The 18,593-nt window shown below is 41.3% G+C and overlaps 1 protein-coding gene across 1 annotated transcript in view; it reads left to right on the forward strand.

Moving 5' to 3' along the window:
* Window positions 1-13,734, forward strand: part of MBTPS2 (membrane bound transcription factor peptidase, site 2) — a 41,354-nt gene extending 27,620 nt beyond the window's left edge. Inside the window, exons 10-11 of the mRNA XM_066545429.1 lie at window positions 6,437-6,512; window positions 7,834-13,734. Of these exons, the coding sequence (XP_066401526.1) occupies window positions 6,437-6,512; window positions 7,834-8,056 (299 nt within the window). The 3' untranslated portion in view covers window positions 8,057-13,734. The remainder of the gene's footprint in view (window positions 1-6,436; window positions 6,513-7,833) is intronic.
* The last annotated feature ends 4,859 nt before the right edge of the window (window positions 13,735-18,593 follow it).

Consider the following 18,593-nt stretch of genomic DNA (forward strand, 5'->3'; position numbering starts at 1 on the left):
AGCCTGGAGGAAACTTCATCATGGTCTACAAATTCATGAGGGGAAGTGGAGAGGCAGGCATTGATCTCTTCTCTTGGTGACCAGTGACAGGACCCCAAGAAATGGCCTGAAACTGTGCCAGGGGGGGTTTAGGTCAGGTATCAGGAAAAGGTTCTTCACCCAGAAGGTGGTCAGGCAGTGGAACAGGCTCCCCAGGGAAGCAGTCTTGACAGAGACTGTCAAAACACCAAGCTTGACAGAGTTCAAGCAGCATTTGGACAATGCTCTCAGGCACATGGTGTGTCTCCTGGGGATGTCTTGTGCAGGGCCAGGAGTTAGACTTGATGATCTTTGTGAGTCCCTTCCAACTCTGGATATTCTGACACTATACAAATACTTGTGTGAAGACTGTCCCTTTTATTGAGACAAAAATCCAATCCCTGAAGCTGTTGGTTGTGTTTCTGTCAGCCCAACCCCTATCCTGGCAGGCCCACCTTCAGCTTTGTCCAGAGGGCTGAGCCAGCAGGTTTGGGGTGGAGGGGGCTGTTTCTGTTGTGGCTAGGGCTGGGCAGTTCCCACAGCTGCTTGAGGGCAGCCAAGGAGGGGCAGGGGAACAGGGACAGCTCCGGGATTAGATGTGTGAGTTTCTTAGGGCTACTGCATTGGCAGGGCAGGTTCAGGTGAACTGGTCTGGCTGTCTGAGTGTGTGATCAGGCGGGCGCGTTCCTGCTGGTCTCCAGCAGAGAGTTGCCTGTGGAGAGAGGAGGTGGCTAAGCAGAGGGCCTCCTCCAGGCAGGTTCACTGGTTAGCAGGAGGTGCCAATGCATCTCTTGCTTTCTAGAGCAATATTACCCCCACTCTTTCTCATCCTGACTTTGTTTTGCCTCTGCCTGTCGCTCATGCGAGCTGCTCTTATCCAGGCAGGCTCAATTTGAGCAAACACTGGCTCCAGTCCAAGTAGGCTCCCCAAGAGAAGACCAGAAAATAAGAGGCCAGTTAAAGCTGCTGACAGCTGCAAAAGCCTCAGCAGAGTTTTTCAACCAACCACTAACTTGCTCCTGCACAGCAGCCTGACTAGAAGCACTTTGTGGCTGTGAGCTGCCTTTGAGGGAAGTAGGAGCTGTGAGGGGATTGATGACTCACCGTTTTCTTCCACACCAGCAGAGTGCGAGAGAGCACATCAGTACCCCAGCTGTCACAGCAAGCACGACTATCACTATGCCTACTATACAGCCTATTCCACGACAGAAAACGCTTTCCATGTGCTCGTGGGCATTAGGAGCTTGTTTGGTTGTTTCTCCAGCCTTTTCTGCAGAGCAATTCAAAGTGTTAGCCTGTCTGCTGCCTGTTTACCACTCGTGAACTTGCAGCATGTTTGATATCACCAGAATGTTCTCTTTTCCCCGCAGTGCTGGTCCTGGAGGCATACTCCCACCTTTGGGGATGGTTGTCCCTCTGAACAGAGCTCAAATGATCAGGAGTGGGGAGCACTGCTACTTGGCCAGTCACTTCTTCGGCAAAAACTCATAAGAAGTTCCACATGCAATTCTCCCTCTCTGGGCCAGCTCCCACGCCCCAAGGGGATGGAGTCAGGCCTTCACAGGAGACACTTGAGCCTTGCTCTCCCTGTCTGCCTTTTCCCCAGCATGTGCACCCCTTGCAGCCACTCCCAGGTTTCAGGATGTGTTTCTCCATAAGGGACCCCAGCAGGACTGCTCAGTACCTGAATGCTTTTGGTCTGCTTGAGGAGATTCACCAGCTTTCACATTCTCTTTTTTTTCTCCAGACTTTGGTAGTACTACTAAAAAGCAGATACAGGTAAAGCCTCAGCATGGCACAGGCATGGAGGATGTAGGAGGATGGGGAGGTTCCCTCTAGCTTCCTTGCCCAATATACGAATCAGAACACTAATGTGGACCTCAGCTCATAAGGGGGATCCTGTCTGGGGCTGCTTTGGTAGCTTTGGTCATCTAGGTACTCAGGGCAAGCTCTGGGATGGAGCTGCAGGGGAAGCTGTGTTTGTGCAAGAGTCCTGTTTTGCATTTTCTCTGCAATGGGATCCAGATGTCTTGAACCTAACACACTCTCAGCTTAGTTTCTGATGTCCTTAGTTTCTGATGTCTACATCCAAGAGTAGGCACTGGGGAAAGAGCCTGCTGCCACACAGCCATCCTGTGCTGACCATAGGACAGCAACTACCTGGCCATGCCAGAGGCTGGCGTCGGCCTTGGGATGAACGAGTTGCATTTGACATGGAAGGAAGATTAAAAGGTAAATGTACTTTCTACTAGGTAACTTACCTGTGGGATTATGCATATGCTTGGTGGCTGGAGATTTCTGTGAGCCATCAGCCTCAACATCTTAAAGAAAATTGCTCATTAGTAAGCTATTGACACATTAGTGATAATTATTCTTTCAAAGGAAGGGACGTTGAGAACTTACATGCTCCAAGCTCGCCCAAGGGCTCCAAACCATCTTTCTTCCAAGCTGCCAGAGAATCTGCTAGAGAATTAGCTAGAAGCAAGCACAGAGAAGTGTTTCCATTGTGTGTTGGGATCTTCTGCTCTTGTGTACAGAAGCACTGGATGGGGGTCAGGTAACAACGTGGGAGCCAGATGTCAGTGGATTGCCAGAGCTGCAGAGGACCTGGGGACCTCTGAGCTGGCAGTTCAACACTCTTCAAGCACAATGTGCAACACCCCTGGAGGAGAGATGAACCCTTGGGACTCTCTCAACAGGAGAGTGCTCATACAGAGGAAACCTTCACTAAAGCACTGGCGAGAAGACCCCCCTACCCCATGAAAGGCTAGACCAGTGCTGGCAGCTTACCTGCTTCCTGTGATTTCTGTGGAGCATAGCTGGCAGCCAGAGAATGCAGGACCATCAAGAGAACGAGAAGGGAGAGGAAAAGACGCTGGACAAAGGCCATGGTCCCTCTTCCACCACACTGCTGCTGCTGCAGTTGGGGATGGGGGCTGAGCAGTTGGTTCTTATGGCCAGTGCAGTGCCATGGAGTTCTGTGACCTCATGGTCTCATGCAACCAGGGCAGGGCCGTGTGGGGATGGCACTCAGGGTGCTCATGGAGAGCTGCTGGAGCACCATGAGGCTGTGTGACCTCATGGCCCTGGAATGAGCAGGCAGCCAGGGTGGACATGTGTGGGGATGGCACTCAGGGTGCTCATGGAGAGCTGCTGGAGCACCATGAGGCTGTGTGACCTCATGGCCCTGGAATGAGCAGGCAGCCAGGGTGGACATGTGTGGGGATGGCACTCAGGGTGCTCATGGAGAGCTGCTGGAGCACCATGAGGCTGTGTGACCTCATGGCCCTGGAATGAGCAGGCAGCCAGGGTGGACATGTGTGGGGATGGCACTCAGGGTGCTCATGGAGAGCTGCTGGAGCACCATGAGGCTGTGTGACCTCATGGCCCTGGAATGAGCAGGCAGCCAGGGTGGGCATGTGTGGGGATGGAACTTGGGGTGCTCCTGGGAAGCTGCCCTCCCAAGCAGGGGAGCGCATCCCATAGGGCAGCCCCACCCAAGGGCTGGGACACGGCCTCCCCGCTGCAGGATCAAGTATACCTTCTACAAGTCTGCAGACAATGCCAAGCTAAGTGGTGCAGTTGGCACACCTGAAGGATGGGAAGCCATCCAATGGGACCTGAACAAACTTGAACCCTTATGGGGTTCAATAAGACCAAGTTCAAGGTCCTGCACCTTCACTGGCACAATCCCCTGTATCAAGCTGCAGAAGGCTGTAGTGTCTGCTTAGTTAAGCAATGTAATTTTTAAAATAAGACTAAAAGAGTATTTTAATAAAATATTGCATTTAGTTGAGTAATTCTGTATGTAGAATAGGTATAAGAGAAAAAAAAATTGTATCTTTGGGGCTTTTTTGTGGTTCAACTATTTTTTTACTGTAATGCCTTGATACTAAAAACTGCTTGAAAAACACATAGAATGTTTCGAAGAACTTCCCAGTTGTATCTCTGATAATCAGTGGCTTATCATACAGGCTTTCCTCTAGAAAGAGATTAGCTACAACGAAGAAATTCTTCCCTAAACATGGTGAGGCACTGAAACATGTTGCCCATAGAAATGGTGGCTGCCCCATCTCTGGTAGTGTTCAAGGCAAGGCTGGATGGGGTTTTGAGCAACCTGGTCTAGTAGATGTTCCTGCTGGTGCCAGGGAGGTTGGAACAGAATGATGTTTAAGGTCCCTTCCTACCCTAACCATTCTATGATTCTGTGATTGACTTGACTTTCTGAGCTGGGTGGTGTCCAGGATTTCTGTCTGTTGTGGTCTTCACTCTGTCATCCAACAGACTTATTTTGTCTCAGTTCCCCTAAGTCAAAGGTCAGTCTTAATCTTTAAGCAAAAACATGACTTTCAAGCACACTGGCAGTTTGGATACTGAATAGCTCTGCTTGCTGCCACACCCACCAAGCCCATTCTTTTTTTGGGTCTCCTTGCTGTCCATATCTTTCCAACCCATGGTGTGTTTGTTATCTGGACTTCTTAGAAGAGCATCTATTAACAGAAGACAATGTCTTTATGTGGCTGAATGGACAATAATTCTCTGCCTTATGTGACTTTAGAACTGCTTTCCCCTGCCTTTGTTACTGTGTCCTTGAATTCTTTAGTGAACCTGAAGAAATCTGATCTCACTCTTAAGGAAGACATACTTAGCACTACTTTTGGTATGTTATGTTCCCAGTGTTCTCTTAGCCTATGGTTAAAATTTCTCCAAGGGTGGGTTAAACTGCCCTTGGAAGTTCCTTTCCCAAAGGGTGTTTGTACTGAGTGGGATTTGAACTCTTGCCTTTCAATATCTCTGTGAGGTATGTATTTCTTATGGTTATAACTATTCTCCACATAGGTAGGGAAAATTCAGGCCATTGTGGCTAGCAACTCACATCTAAAGTCATTCTTTAAAGACAGAGAGTATTGGTGATTCTCTGCAAGTTTATTCTCAAGGTGGTTTTCTAATTCTGCACTAATTTACCCTAGCCTCTTCCTTCTGGGGATAAGAGCCTGCTGTGCCTTCCTTTTAGTAGGAAAGGCATTTTTCTTGCAGCTATCACAGAATGGTTCTCAAATGGTCTGTGGTGCTGGCAGACCCAGAATGGGTGGAACATCCCTGTAATAATATAGTGCCTTCTGGCAGGTCTCAAACTACTGCACTTGCCTTGAAGAATCTCTCAGAAACATTGGACATGCAGTCTACCGAAGGTTCATGTACACCTTCAAAGAACAGTTTGTACCGTAATAAAGTATTCAAGATCATGTGGTCCTTGACACTGCAATTTTCCAGTCACTATTTTTAAGGATGCCAAGTCCCACCTCCAGGTTTTTGAGTTGCACCAAGCTATATCTTTAAGTCACTTATCATCTGAACACAGAAGAGAAGCTACTTATGTACTGGCTATGATGCCCTGTGAAGGCTGATCTAGAACAGAGGCTAGACAGAGTTAAAGAATAAAGTAGGGATTTATTAAAAGGCCTCAATGGATACACCTTGGGCAGTACAAGAGGCCAGCCAGGGCTACACCCAAGATGAACCTAAAATGGTCACAAAATGGATGACTGGTCACAAGGTCTCTCACTTTTGTAAGTTCTGGTCCATTGGCATATTGGAGCTAATTGTCCAATTATAGCTTTAGATTATGAAGTCCTATGCTGCTTGATTTTCTCTCTTCATTCCACTGTTGTTTATGCTCTTGGGCCTGAGATTTGGGTCTGTTGTCCTTGGTCCCCATCTAGAGAAGGAATTGTTTTGTCTCCCTACTCTGTGAAGAGAGCTTACCATCCCCTAATGTGAAGCTCAGAACTACACACTAAAGTAGTACAGAATCTGAAAAATAAAAAAGCTAAAACCTGAGGCATCAGCTAACTGGCACAGTGTGATGCAGCTGTGAATCCCCTCGTAGCCTTTGCTTTCTCAGAGGGACTCCAGAATTCTGCTCCCCATCTCCCCCTCTCCTGTACACCATGAGATCAGCTTCAGATTAGGGGGATCTTCTGCAGGTACTGCCAGAGAAAATTTTTTCTGGCCAAAAAATACACCCACTGTGTGCACCCACTGTATGCATGTGGACTGCATATGTTGAAAAAGTCTGGTAACTATAATCTCTTTTCTTTGAAAAATACTGGAATCATACAGTGGAGTCTTTATGACTAAAGATGCCTCTGAAAATATGTTTTTTAGATCTAGTTTTACTGAAATGCTAATTGTACTTTGTGTAGTGACTTTACTGTGACAGTGGCCATGTTTAAGAAAAATAGAATAGCTGCACTCCTGTAAAAACAAAAAAACCCAATCAAACCCTTATTGAGATTGATTATTTGTCCTGGAAGGGGGTCATTTCACATGTGATTTTTCTGCTAAATTATAATCTAAAATTCATAATGTTATAACCCTGGAATGACTTTTCATGCTTTGTGTATTTTCATTTCAGTAAGTCTCAGCAGTTTTGTACCACGACAAAACTTTCTAAGTATCGATCTGCCTGTGGTGATAGAGACATTTTGCAAGTATCCTTTGAAGTATGTTTGTTCTTTTAAGGTAAGAAGGGAACTGTTCAGAATTTAGTGACCTACAAAACTTCAGTTGGATGTCATTTTAGACAGGATGCCCTAAAATATTTCTGTAGAGATTTGACATCTTTATCCCATCTCTGCATTGATTATTGTCCATGTGCCAAGCTAAAAATGAAATCTCTCACTTTCTTGTGCTTAAGAGCATATTTTTGGTCAGTGCTTTTTTTAACTCTTGAGGGTGAGCCTTAACAGATGTGACAAGAAAGCCAAAGTAAGCCTGAATTTAAGTCAGGAAAAAAGCTGTGTGCTTGCTAGCTTTGCAATATCAGAGTTTTATTATTTTTGTGTCATTATACTGAACTAAATAAGAGGATATGGCAGTTTTGGTTTTGTTTTTTTTTTTTTTTTTCTTCAAAAGAAAATAGAATAGCTGTTCAAAAAACAGGATAATTCAATTAGCCCTTGCTTATTAATGAACAAGATTATATATATACACATACTTATAGATAGTAGACTTGAAGTGGGTAATCTAGGAATCCTTGGCCGTAGGAACTGAAATGTTTATGCGTGGCCATAGAATAACTAAACTGTGTAATTCAGTTGTTAATAACAAGTCCATAGAAGCAGAGGAAAGGTACCACATAAGCTCCTGTTTTCTGAGAGCACATCAAGGTTCACTCTGCCCCAGCTGCTTTCTGACTGTGTGTTCTTGCCAGGCCATTCAGGATGGAGGTAGCTACTGCAGTTAGCAAGCCTTTAACCAGCAGTGAAATTTACCTGCCCGTGCCTCATTCCCACATGCATACACATGTACATAAATCCACTCAGCTTTTCTGGCTAATAGGTAAGTAGGAGAGATAGGTCAGATTTCTGATGATATTCTAGTCATTTACTAGGGTGTGTTTTGGAAAATATTCCTAATCATGATTTCATACTTGGGTCTAGAATACCTTCTTAGTTCAGGCATGGTGTCAGAACTATAACCTTCCTCCAAAACCACACAAAGCAAGCAAAGAAGATGGTGGTTTTGCTGTCTCCTGCTTTCACTCAGATTGTGAGGAGTGCAGGTTTAAGTATCCAAACTTAGCTCTTAAAAAATAAAAATCTGTAAAGGCAGTTCCCTGAGTGGGTATGTTATGGCATAAAGCTGATTTTACTCACATAATTTCTGTGAAACAGAATGGTAGCTAGAAAAATAATCTTTGTATGTCTCTCTCTGCATACTAGAAATACAATACATATATCTTTATTTTCTATTACTTTTTTTTAACATTTTCTCAGATACTTGCAATGAACCTTAACTACATTCAACCAGGTACCTCATCTCACTATCAGGAGCACTGGCAGTTATCAACGCTGTACCCTGCTTCGCTTTGGATGGTCAGTGGATATTAAATTCCTTCCTGGAAGCCACACTGAGCTCCCTAATTGTAGAAAAACAAAACAGAGAGCTTGTTGGCTTTTTGATTTTGCTTGCTGGGAGTGCTCTTTTGGCTGCCAATGTTGCACTGGGACTTTGGATGGTGACGGCGCGATAGAACATCGGATATTTTTCCATCAGTTCTCAAAGTACACAGAAATAATGAATACATTACATTTTAAAATGTGTCCAGTACTGAGATTGAAATAATTCCCTTAATATGACACTGAAAGAACAACTTTCAACTGGTGGTTGCTGTTTTAATTTAAAACTTTATAGCACCATGCCTGTGGTCATGAGAAATGTAGTAGGAAAACGTAGGGGCCTTTTTATTTACTCTTTAAGCACTGTATTCATTCTGGAGAAATTTCATTTAAGATTTCATAGGAAAAAATCAGACTTCATTAATTCAGATTTCAAAATAAGGGAATTATTTTGCCTCAAACATTTGTAAAGTGGGATAAAAAAACAGTTTTATTTTATAATTTAAATAATTGTCTGTGTGGGCTCTGATAATTTCTCAATCAGCATAGTCTTCAGTGACTTGTTTTGGTTTTTTTTAGTCTGGTATTCTACCAAACTGGATTTTAAGAAGCCCTAAAGTCTGGTCTCAAAATGGGGAAAAGCTAGGTAAATGCTTACCATGTATTAATGGGGAGAGAGCAGCCATTTGGGTTAATGGCTTTCCTTTCCACCTGGCCAAAATGACTGGAGGAATGTTGTCCTCAGGATGTAAATGAGGAGTGCCAATGTCTGCTAAAAATGAAGCATGTGGGAGGATAACAAAGCCCACATGTTTGTGTTGCTTACACTTTCAGTTGTATGTTATCAGACACAGCTGAAGTTTTTTAAAAGGCAATATTTGTCAGCAATAGCTACAAGATAACTGAAATTTAGTTTCTGAGTGCTGAAGTATGCTGTGCAGAGTTTTCCTAAGTGATATGTAATGTTTGTGGTGTTTTACTCAGAAAATAATAGTGTATTCTACCTGTTAAGAGTTGAAAGTGAAACCTATTGTTTTTATGGTGTCTATCTTCTAATGCTATGCATGCAATATGTACAGTAACTCACTGATGGTTTTCTGTATTTCAAAGTGTAATTTTCCTTTGCTAGGATTCATTCTGTTCAAAGATAGCTAACAATGATATTTAGCTTGTCTTAGATATGAATTATTTAGAGGAAGAATATGATTGTGACTTGAACTATTTAAACATTTGGCTTTTCTTTCTGAGATGAATACAGACCATATCCTTGTTCTTAAATCAACAGTGAAAGGACAGTCAGTGTTTTACTGACTGAAGTATGTCTGATGTGCTTTGAAGTTCTTTAGGTTTACAATGTTTTGTACCCAAAAGGATTATATATTTCATGTCTTTTCCTCCTGTGATGTATTGCCTAGTTTATCTAAACCAGGTTCAGTCAGAGCCTTGCTTCAATATAGGCTGATACCTAAACAAAAATGCTCTGGTTTGGGAGCCTAAATATTTGAAATAGAAAATTTTAGAAAAATACCCTGCAAGTTCTGCCTCATACATACGGTGTTCCCCATAGGAGCTGCTGCAGCTCAGAGTTCCTTTACAGGCTTTACAGAAATGGCCTTTCTACCAGGAACTGAAGTGGAACCTAAGCTCACAGATCCTGGCTTGCAGGGAGCACTGAAACATCCAGGACCAGGTAAAATAGATTCTTCTGGCACTTGAGGTGAAAGCCGGGGTAATTACAAAGGGGGGCTGAGCCCAGTTCCTGGTGTTGCTGCACAAATTCATAACTCTGTTATGTTTGCATTTGCCCACTGATGTGTACTTTTGCACAGTAGCTTTCACACTTCAGATGCACTCCTTTCCTACAATGATGCAAGCAGTAATGAGAAACCATGTTTATTTATTTGTTGTTGGCTAGTTTACATCCCCTTCCAGTGCTGCCACAGGCTGGGTGGGCCCTTGAAGTTCACCTCTGTGGGGTGGCTGGCCGGTGCCTCTCCTTTTCAGTCATTTCAACCCAGGCAAACTGGGACAGATCCTGGTAGGAGAGGGTGAATCCTTCAGTCCAGTGTGAGCTGGCCCCTTTGGGGACCACTAAAAGTAAAACAAAGTGCAAGAAAGGAAAAGCAAACTACACCCTGTAAGTCTAACTTGTCATCACTCCTGGAAACACAGAGAGGTTTCAGAGTAGCAGATGGGCCACTCTGCCATCCCTCAGTGGGCAGGAGGACAGGAGCAGCCTGGTCCTTGCACAAGGCCTGGCTCTGAGACTGTTCCAGACTGCCCTCTCACCTCAGTGGCTGTTTACTGATCTGAGCTCTTCCTTTCAGTGGCTCTTTAACACTTTCCTCTGTATCATCCAATCTACAGTGCAAAAAATTAATTTGGACTTAGAAGCTTTAAGGTAGTTTAGTAAGACAGGATATTTACTTTCAAAACATGTCAAGTTTGATATTTATTTATTCATGTTGACTACAATGGCTTGGAACAATCCTTTAGTATAGTGCCTCTCATGGAAATGTAGGCAACAGATTTGGGAAAACCCAAAGCTTCTGAATTGACATGCACAAATTTCATCTGCTATAGTGAGGCTGGCTGGCTGTTCCTGGTTATTTAGTGTGCTACTAAATGAAGTTTAGTATGAAGTTTTATCAAATGAAGCTAAAGCCAGTGTACTTTACACAGTCAGTGAAAGCCACAGTTCTACTGAGTAGAACTTAAGTCTGTGTCTGACCTCATAAGGAAGAAGAGGGTGGAGAAGACATTGGTCATGGCTTTAGCAAAACAGACCCACTAGGGCACTGTAAAGACCCTAGATACCTTGTATGGAAGAGAGAGGACTAGAAGTGCTTAAAAATAATTCATGAGTCCATTTCTCCACATGCTAAAATTTGACTGAGTAAGGGTTGAATGAGACATGTACAGGTTCTTTAGATCAAGACTTTAGGCAAACTTGAGTATGAATGGTGACCCAGCACATCTTAGATTAGTGTAGACAAAGGTAATAGTCAGGTTGGACTACTCTCTTAAGAAGAAGTTGTTCAGTGGGTCCATTTCATTCTCTATAATCCTGACATATGGATTACATTCTGATAAGCATGTGCCATATGTACACTTACTGGGACAATTTTTCCGTGGGTTTTGGCCATTTATTTAGCAAGAGAAAACACAAAAGTACAGAGTGATTTTTGTGTGTTGGATTTTTACATCAGCATTTCTGATGTGTGTTTTGTTTTTGTAAAAATAGGAAGTCTTTAAATTAAATCCTTCTACATTTTATTCTGATTAGCCCCTCAGAATCTTTAATACAGAATCCAGCAATATAATTTTAGGGCATATTGACTGGACTATAAAACACAGCACTCTTAAAGATTGGATGGCTGCTATTATTTATGTATATACTATGCATTTTAAATCTGTATCAGATGGAAAAAGTAATGTCTAATATTCAGAAATGTTATACTTAGCTTTTGTTTGAAAATTTCCAGAAGAATTCCATAATTATAATTATTGTTCTACTTTTTTTTAATGAAGTTGTTTTTTATATCAGCAAATATTTACATAGCATTTTCTGATAGTGCATGATATGACATGAAAATGGAAAACTCCTTAGCATGGGGGACGTTACATGCTCTTTGCTAACTTGGGAATTTAAAAGCAGCTTGCTTCTGTACAAATTAAATGAAAGAGGCTTCAGTAGAAAAAGTATAGGCAAACTTGCAGATTAGTCATCCCAAATTATGAGCCACAGTGGAAAATGTGTTAACTCATCCTTTTTATTTAGAATGAAACGACCATGTTATTAGTTTCTGTGACAACCATGTTAATAGTTAATGTGATAATTCTACATTTGTGGATATGTGTGTACGCATACATTTGTATAAGAGATACATACATAGCCATAGGATGGATTAGTGCTTTTTTAGGGATAGCTTACAGCAATCCTCCATATCTTGCAATGTAGGCTTTTGTTTTTCTCTTTCCACCTCTCTGTGAATTCTCTCTATGGTTTTCTCTGGATTTAAAAAGAGAAACTTATGGTTTTTTTCCCAAAAGCAATTCTTAACTTCTTTATTAACAGAAGACAAGTGGTGGGTTCATGATGTAACCACAGCTGCATGAGTTTTGTTCAGCTGATGTTTAAAGCATGTTTTTTATTTCTGTGAAGCCTCAGCTACAAGCATGGTAAACACAGCTTTTTCAGGGCAACTAAAAAAGGTCGGCCTTCACTCTTTACTGCTGCTGTTTGTGCTGTTCTGGAGAACTGGGATGAACAAGGCTCTGCAGAGCATAGTGAAGAAATAAAGTTTTCAGGACAGAACTCTCCATGGCAGTCAGGATGTTTCAGCTTTCTTTTAATAAGGATATGTTTTGTTCAGTTTAGCACATGAGCACTCCCAGCATTCCCATAGCTTCCCATACATTTTACATGATGTCAAAGGGTGACCTGTAGGAATATTTTTTAAATAAATTACGTTTGTCTTACAAATTCAGAGCTTTCATACAGATCTGGATATCACTAATGACAGATGAAGAAGGCTTATAAAGGTTTATATAGCCTTGTCTGTATTTAACTGTTTTTAAAATATGTGAGTTAAACTCTAGATATAAGTTGTTATTACTTGTAAAATATGCTTTCTGTACACCTGCATTCAGACCAATTTCCACAAGCAGTCTTGCCTCAGCTTTGTTCTTGTAATTTTGTGAGTAAGGAATCTTGAAACTTAACACAGGTAAGACCCAATATTGGCAAATATTTTATACCCTCTTGATCCTGAACTTCATGTGACATGTTCTACTAATTAGTTATTTAATGTGACTGAGTTACCTGGGATACACACCCTGCACAATGCAGCATTTGGGAACATTGCACTGGGGACTGCCACAAAACAGCAGCTCTGTGACTTCTGGTCCTTGGGCTCATCCACTCCATCATGTGAAGAGCAGATGGCAGCGTTTAAGGGCAGTGAAGGACTTGAGTTCATGGCAGCTGTATGAAACTTTCACACTGCTGACCTGGTGTGAAAGGACAGGAACAAAGAGCAGGATATGACACTGCAATTCCTTTCATTCCATTTACATTGTCATGAAACCTGAAAAGAACTTGTAATTAACATTTCAGAGCAGGAAGATATGTTTTCCAGCCCTTCACTGAATCATTCAGTGACTGGTGGTCAAACTTTTTTTCTTAACACTTTGTCATTCCTTCAATAAATATGTGCTGATAAGTAGCATGAGTAGTTGAAGCATATTTTGTAAAATGGAATTGGGTATTTCTCACCTCTGGATGTTCATCCTGGGATGGTTTTTGTAGCATCATAGTATAATTGATCTTGATTGATACTGGTTGAAGGTTTGGAGGCTATTTCCAAGCCTATTTGGAAAATCTATTTCCAAGTTGTTTGTTAATATTTTAAATTCATCTTTTCCTTACATTGCTTTGTTTTTAGATTTCATATACTCAGTTGATCTTATCTGAAGCCTGTCAATGGAATATGTATTGTTTAGAAATTCACTGTGGGATTTTTTTTTTCCTTCTACATGGCCTTATTTTTCACACTGACTCACAGCTGTGGAATGTTAGATTTCTAGACCCTTTGTTCCCACTATGCATTGTTCATGATCATGGGTTTTTTAAAAGACAGGAAAAAAAGAAAGCTTCATTTTGAAAATGTCAGCTAACAAATATATGGAACACTGAATAATGTATTGTGGTTTTGTTTTGCTTTTTTCTCTATTTAATTAACCAAACAATAAGTATTGTTTTCTATGTATGATAAATGTATCCTGCAAATAAATTCATTGTCTGATTGTTGATGTGCTTAAGTCTGTTTTTAAAAATAAGGTAGAGTGACATAATTCCTTATTAGTGGCAATTGCCACTAATATTCTGTCATATATTCTGTTCTCTTCATATGTGATGCATATATTCTCTCTGGGTACCAACAAGATACACCATCCTTTTCAGTATCTGACCACCTAAAAATAATAATAACTGTAACTTTACTGTCCCTTATTTATCAGCTTATCACAGTAAGTAGTAGTTGAAATATTGGACGCTGGATGTCATCATCAAGGTAAGCAAAACCACTGCTCTGGCCAGTCCTGTGTGAAGAACTTAGAACGTCAGCTCTTCAAAAGTGAACTCACCTATGACAACCTCTGATTTGTTTATCCAGGCCAGCCCAGAGCTGGGTACATCCCCTGGTTCTGGACAGGTTTCCTTGGGTACCCAGGTGGTGTCTGGGCTGTGCTGGCACCCAGCCCTGTGTGGGAGGGAAGTGTTGTTGCTGTTGCTTGAGCAAGCTCATCTGGAGCCAGCCAGGTTATTTGTTCTGAGAACTGAGCCAGCCTTTGTTGCCTATTGGACACGCTGTTACTTTATACAAGCAGAGCTCTTTCAGCAATTGTGGCTTTGTTCCCAGATAAAAGATTGCCATGAGAAATGGACACAAAGCACAGATTGGACACATTGGTAGGATTTCCCAGATAGGTTGCTATGCAGTTTTTGCAATTTTCTGAATTGCATTTTTCTGGCATAAGGAGATGAGATCCTTTTCCTCTTACCCATGTTAAAGCTAGATACAATAGCATTTTTTTTTTCTGAAGCATGTAAGCTTTTAGGAGAGTTCTGAGGTTTTTCAGTTGGTTTTGAAAAGCTTATCCTTTATTGTGATGAGGTATGTTCCTCTTGTAATCTGGAAAAACAATCAATTATATCCTAAGGAATATTGCCTTATTTACTAATGTAATTTCAGGCTAAAATTTAAAAAGAAACCCTGTATCTATGAGTCTAATTGCTAGTAACTTTATAAAGAAAACTGAATATAATTCTTCCTGTGATCATACCAGCTTGAACCACCAAGCACAGAAGCATTCCTAAATACCTGCAGTAGATCTGTATGCACTGAACTCACTTAAATATTTTAAAAGTATTTTTATGATCTTCTGATATGACTTACACAACAAAATAAAATTTAATGTTTGATTCTAATCTTACGGTGGTAACACAACATTTATGAGGACTAAGCTGATAAATGTCTTGTAGCTGGACTAAAATTTTCCCCCCTTTTTTACCTCAGAGAGATGTGGGTCTGGTGTTTGCTTTCATACTTTTAAGGCTCTGCTGTTGTTGAAATATAGTTGGATATTATTACTAATTATGTATCATATTATTTACATTTATGATCAGTTCTACCTCTTTTTAGTTCTTTGCAAGTATATTAGTGGCTGCATACTATATCACTGCCACTTCTGCCTGTCTTGAAAACACATGGTCCTACATCCGTTTTATTTCCCCCTCAAAGGAATCTTCCAAACTGAAAATAAATACTTTTTTCCTTTTTTTCTTTTTAATGTTGTCCTTTCAACTTGCTATTGCATTACAAAAGTTCCTGTCCTTTTACCTTTCATGGCTCTTTGAGGACATCTATTAAAATATTACCAGATTTTTTTTTTAATTTCCCCAAACCAACTGAATTTGATTCAGTTGCCCACGCAGGCATCTGTTGTGGTCTGAGATATCCTAAGGTGTTCTTAGGTTAAAAATCTGACTTGAAAGAACATTTTGAAACTCATCCCCCACTTGTCTCCTTTTGTCTCCTGGTGGATGAGTCCCAGGGTTTCTGAGACCTACACATGGGGCTTCCAGATGTGGGTGAGACCCTACTGGAGATCAAAGACATTCTGGACCAGCTGCTGGATGCTTGGAAAGGTACCTGAGGGCATTTTGTATCACACCAGATGCTTGCACGTGGGCAACAAATCAAGCCAAACAGATTCCCTTCCTTCCTTGCATTTTTTCATTTTGGCTCATGAATTACAATAGACTATGAGGCTTCTTGAGTAAGTATATCTGACATAAAATTCATCTAAGCTTTTCTGTTTATGCAGAATAGTGTGATCCAGACTGTTACAAAAGTCGGGCTAGCAGAATACATTCATTCTCCTCCTGCACTGACCTGAGGCCTGGAAGCAGCAGAAATTAGTGTTGCTGTCTTACCTACAGCAAGAAAAAGGAAAGCTGATGTTATGAGGAGAATCCCATCAGTCTCAGGCTGTGGAGGCACCAGGTAGAGACAAGGAATGTGAGGGGGCTGTGATCGTCTGCCTAGTGCCACAACTGTGCATTTGACTGGTTTTAACTTGCAGGAGAAAAAAATGAGACTTACAGTTAAAAATGGGATAAAGTCAGGGAAGGCAGTGATAGAGAGAGGTGGTTTGTTCATTTACAGAATCATTAATAACTCCACAGTAAGCATTTTTACTGTTTGGTTTTTTTCCATTGAAGCATACATAGAGCTGACCTGCAACTAGAACTAACTTCAGTCATTGGTAGAAACACATTGGTAGCAAGATCAGAGAGGCAATAAAAGCCTGTCCTTCCAGACAGCAGTTCAGGGTGTTAAGACTTCAGAGTTTTGTCCCTCTCCCTGACTGAGGATCAGGACCAATCTGACTTTCAGTTAGTCTAGATGCAAAGTCAGAACTTTTCTCCTCCTGTTTCCACAGTCCCCCTTCAGCATGAGTTAACCTTTCAAATGCAATTATTAAGAAAATAATTTTTTAAAATGTTTTGCCCCTTGGCTCTGTTTTCATTCCTGTAGCTATTTGAATAACTAGCAGATACTTGGCCAAACCACCTGTATCTCTACCACTGCTGCAAAATCAACAAAGATTATGAATGTGCGTTATAAACCACAAGTTCCTGGGTACTTGCCACTGGTTATACCAACATTTTTTTTCCTTCACTTTGACTGTTTACTGCTCTTTATTAGATGCTTGAATTTATACCTTGGAAATGTTCTGGCACTTGCAGTGCTAAACATGCTGCAGTGCTGAAGGAAGGAAAAAATGAAGAACCCAATCTTGCATAGTGTGCTTTTTACAACAAAATTCACTGTTTTGTTTAGTGAACCAACACAGATAAGATTATTTTATCATAGATAAAAGCTCTGGTTATTTTTCCAGCATTTATATTCAAAGGTACTCCTAAGGAGAGCACTTCAGTAGTTAACCTAATTGGCCTCTGTGTACCAGTGACCTCTGCAATTAAATGGAGCTTAACCAGAAGTTAGACCAGAAGTTAAAATATTACTGTGATTGTTGTGAAAACTTCAGCATATTATCAAATGGTAATTTTTTGTCAAAATGCAGAAATCTATTGTTCAGTTGAGATTTTAACTAACTGGAACTGCACAATTTTTTTAACCTCTTTTTCTTTTTTTATTTTGATTGAAAATACCAAAAGCCATTCTGAAGAGAATATTTTAGTTTTCACTTGCAGGGTTAATTTAGAGGGATTCTCTTTAACATGTGCAAATGATGGTGGTAAGAAAAAGTGCATAATTTAACAAAGTGAAGCTAAATATGACACTAAATGTATAAATCACTCTGTTCTCATACATGTGGTCAGGAAACCAAACCTGTCATGTTTTGATGTAAAATAGCAAAAATAACCCAGAAAATTAATGGTCATGCAAGTTTAAAAGATAATTATTTTTATTATTAATCACATGTAAGTAAATAAATTGAGGGGGAAAGCCCCTTAAATGAAGGCACTCTTCTAGATCAAAAGGGAGTTAAAAGGCAAAATGAACCTCTTGTCTTCTGCCATGGGTTTGTGCATCACAGAGTTGTGAATTTGATAAGCACTTGGTTAACTTCTGCTGGCCTGCACTAGCACCAGTGGAGATAAAAGTAACGATTGTTGGTGTCCTAGGAAGGCTGTGAACCATACAGGCTGTGCTGCAGTGAAGTGGCACTGTCAGATCCATAAAACACAACTTGCACTGAAGAAAAGTGGTTGAGCAGCTCTGTCTGGGCCTGGGATGTGAGGCCGCCCTGCAGGACAGGAATCCATCCCGCTGTGCTCCCCTGTGTGACCCACAGCCCCTGCCAGGGCCAGCCCCAGAAAGGCACCTGAGTCCTTAGCAGGGACTTAGGCCAGTGGATCTCACTAAGCTCTACCATTAAGACCTTTCTTGCCCTGAGGTCAACAACCCTCCAGAACTAGCTCAGATTTTTACCCAAAATAGCCCCAAGCTCTTCTGCACATGGCCAGCCCTGGCAGGAGAAGAGCTCACATACAACCTCCAGGCTGGGATCTGGCTACGACATGTGCTGCTCCTATTGCTTGAGGCTCAGTGTAGCACTCAGTCTCAGTGTGAAATTTTATAATCCAGCATCCCACAAAAAGCAGCAGGGGTTAGTTCTGTCTTTGTAAATGCTGTGTGCAGGGGTGGGAGCAGGAAACAGCAGATGGGACACAGCCTGGTACAATCCAGTGTCTGTTTAGTGAACCACTGAACAGAACAGTTTATGTAATACTGTAGGTGAGTTCAGTATCCTGAGTGGCCAGGACCTACTTAAAATCTCTGGGACAGAGCCACAAAGTTTCCAGGAGTGTTTTAAATTGTGTTTTGGTTGTTGGGTTTTTTTTAATCTTTGCTGTATCTGCAGATGCATACAAACAATGTAAGAGTGAGGTGTTTTCTTGCTGGATAGGAGTGTTAAAGAGATGCTGCCAATTTTAGGCTTTGGGCAAAAAGCTTTTATTTTAAAGAATAAATTTGCTTTGATATTTGAAAAGCTCTTCTCCTTTTCTACAGAATTTGATGAAATACCATTTCAACAATTAAAAAAATATTTAAACTTTCTTCCAAGTCTAGGGAG

This window comes from Molothrus aeneus, chromosome 2 (genome assembly GCF_037042795.1).
Source record: "Molothrus aeneus isolate 106 chromosome 2, BPBGC_Maene_1.0, whole genome shotgun sequence".
NCBI classification, from domain to species: Eukaryota; Metazoa; Chordata; class Aves; order Passeriformes; family Icteridae; genus Molothrus; species Molothrus aeneus.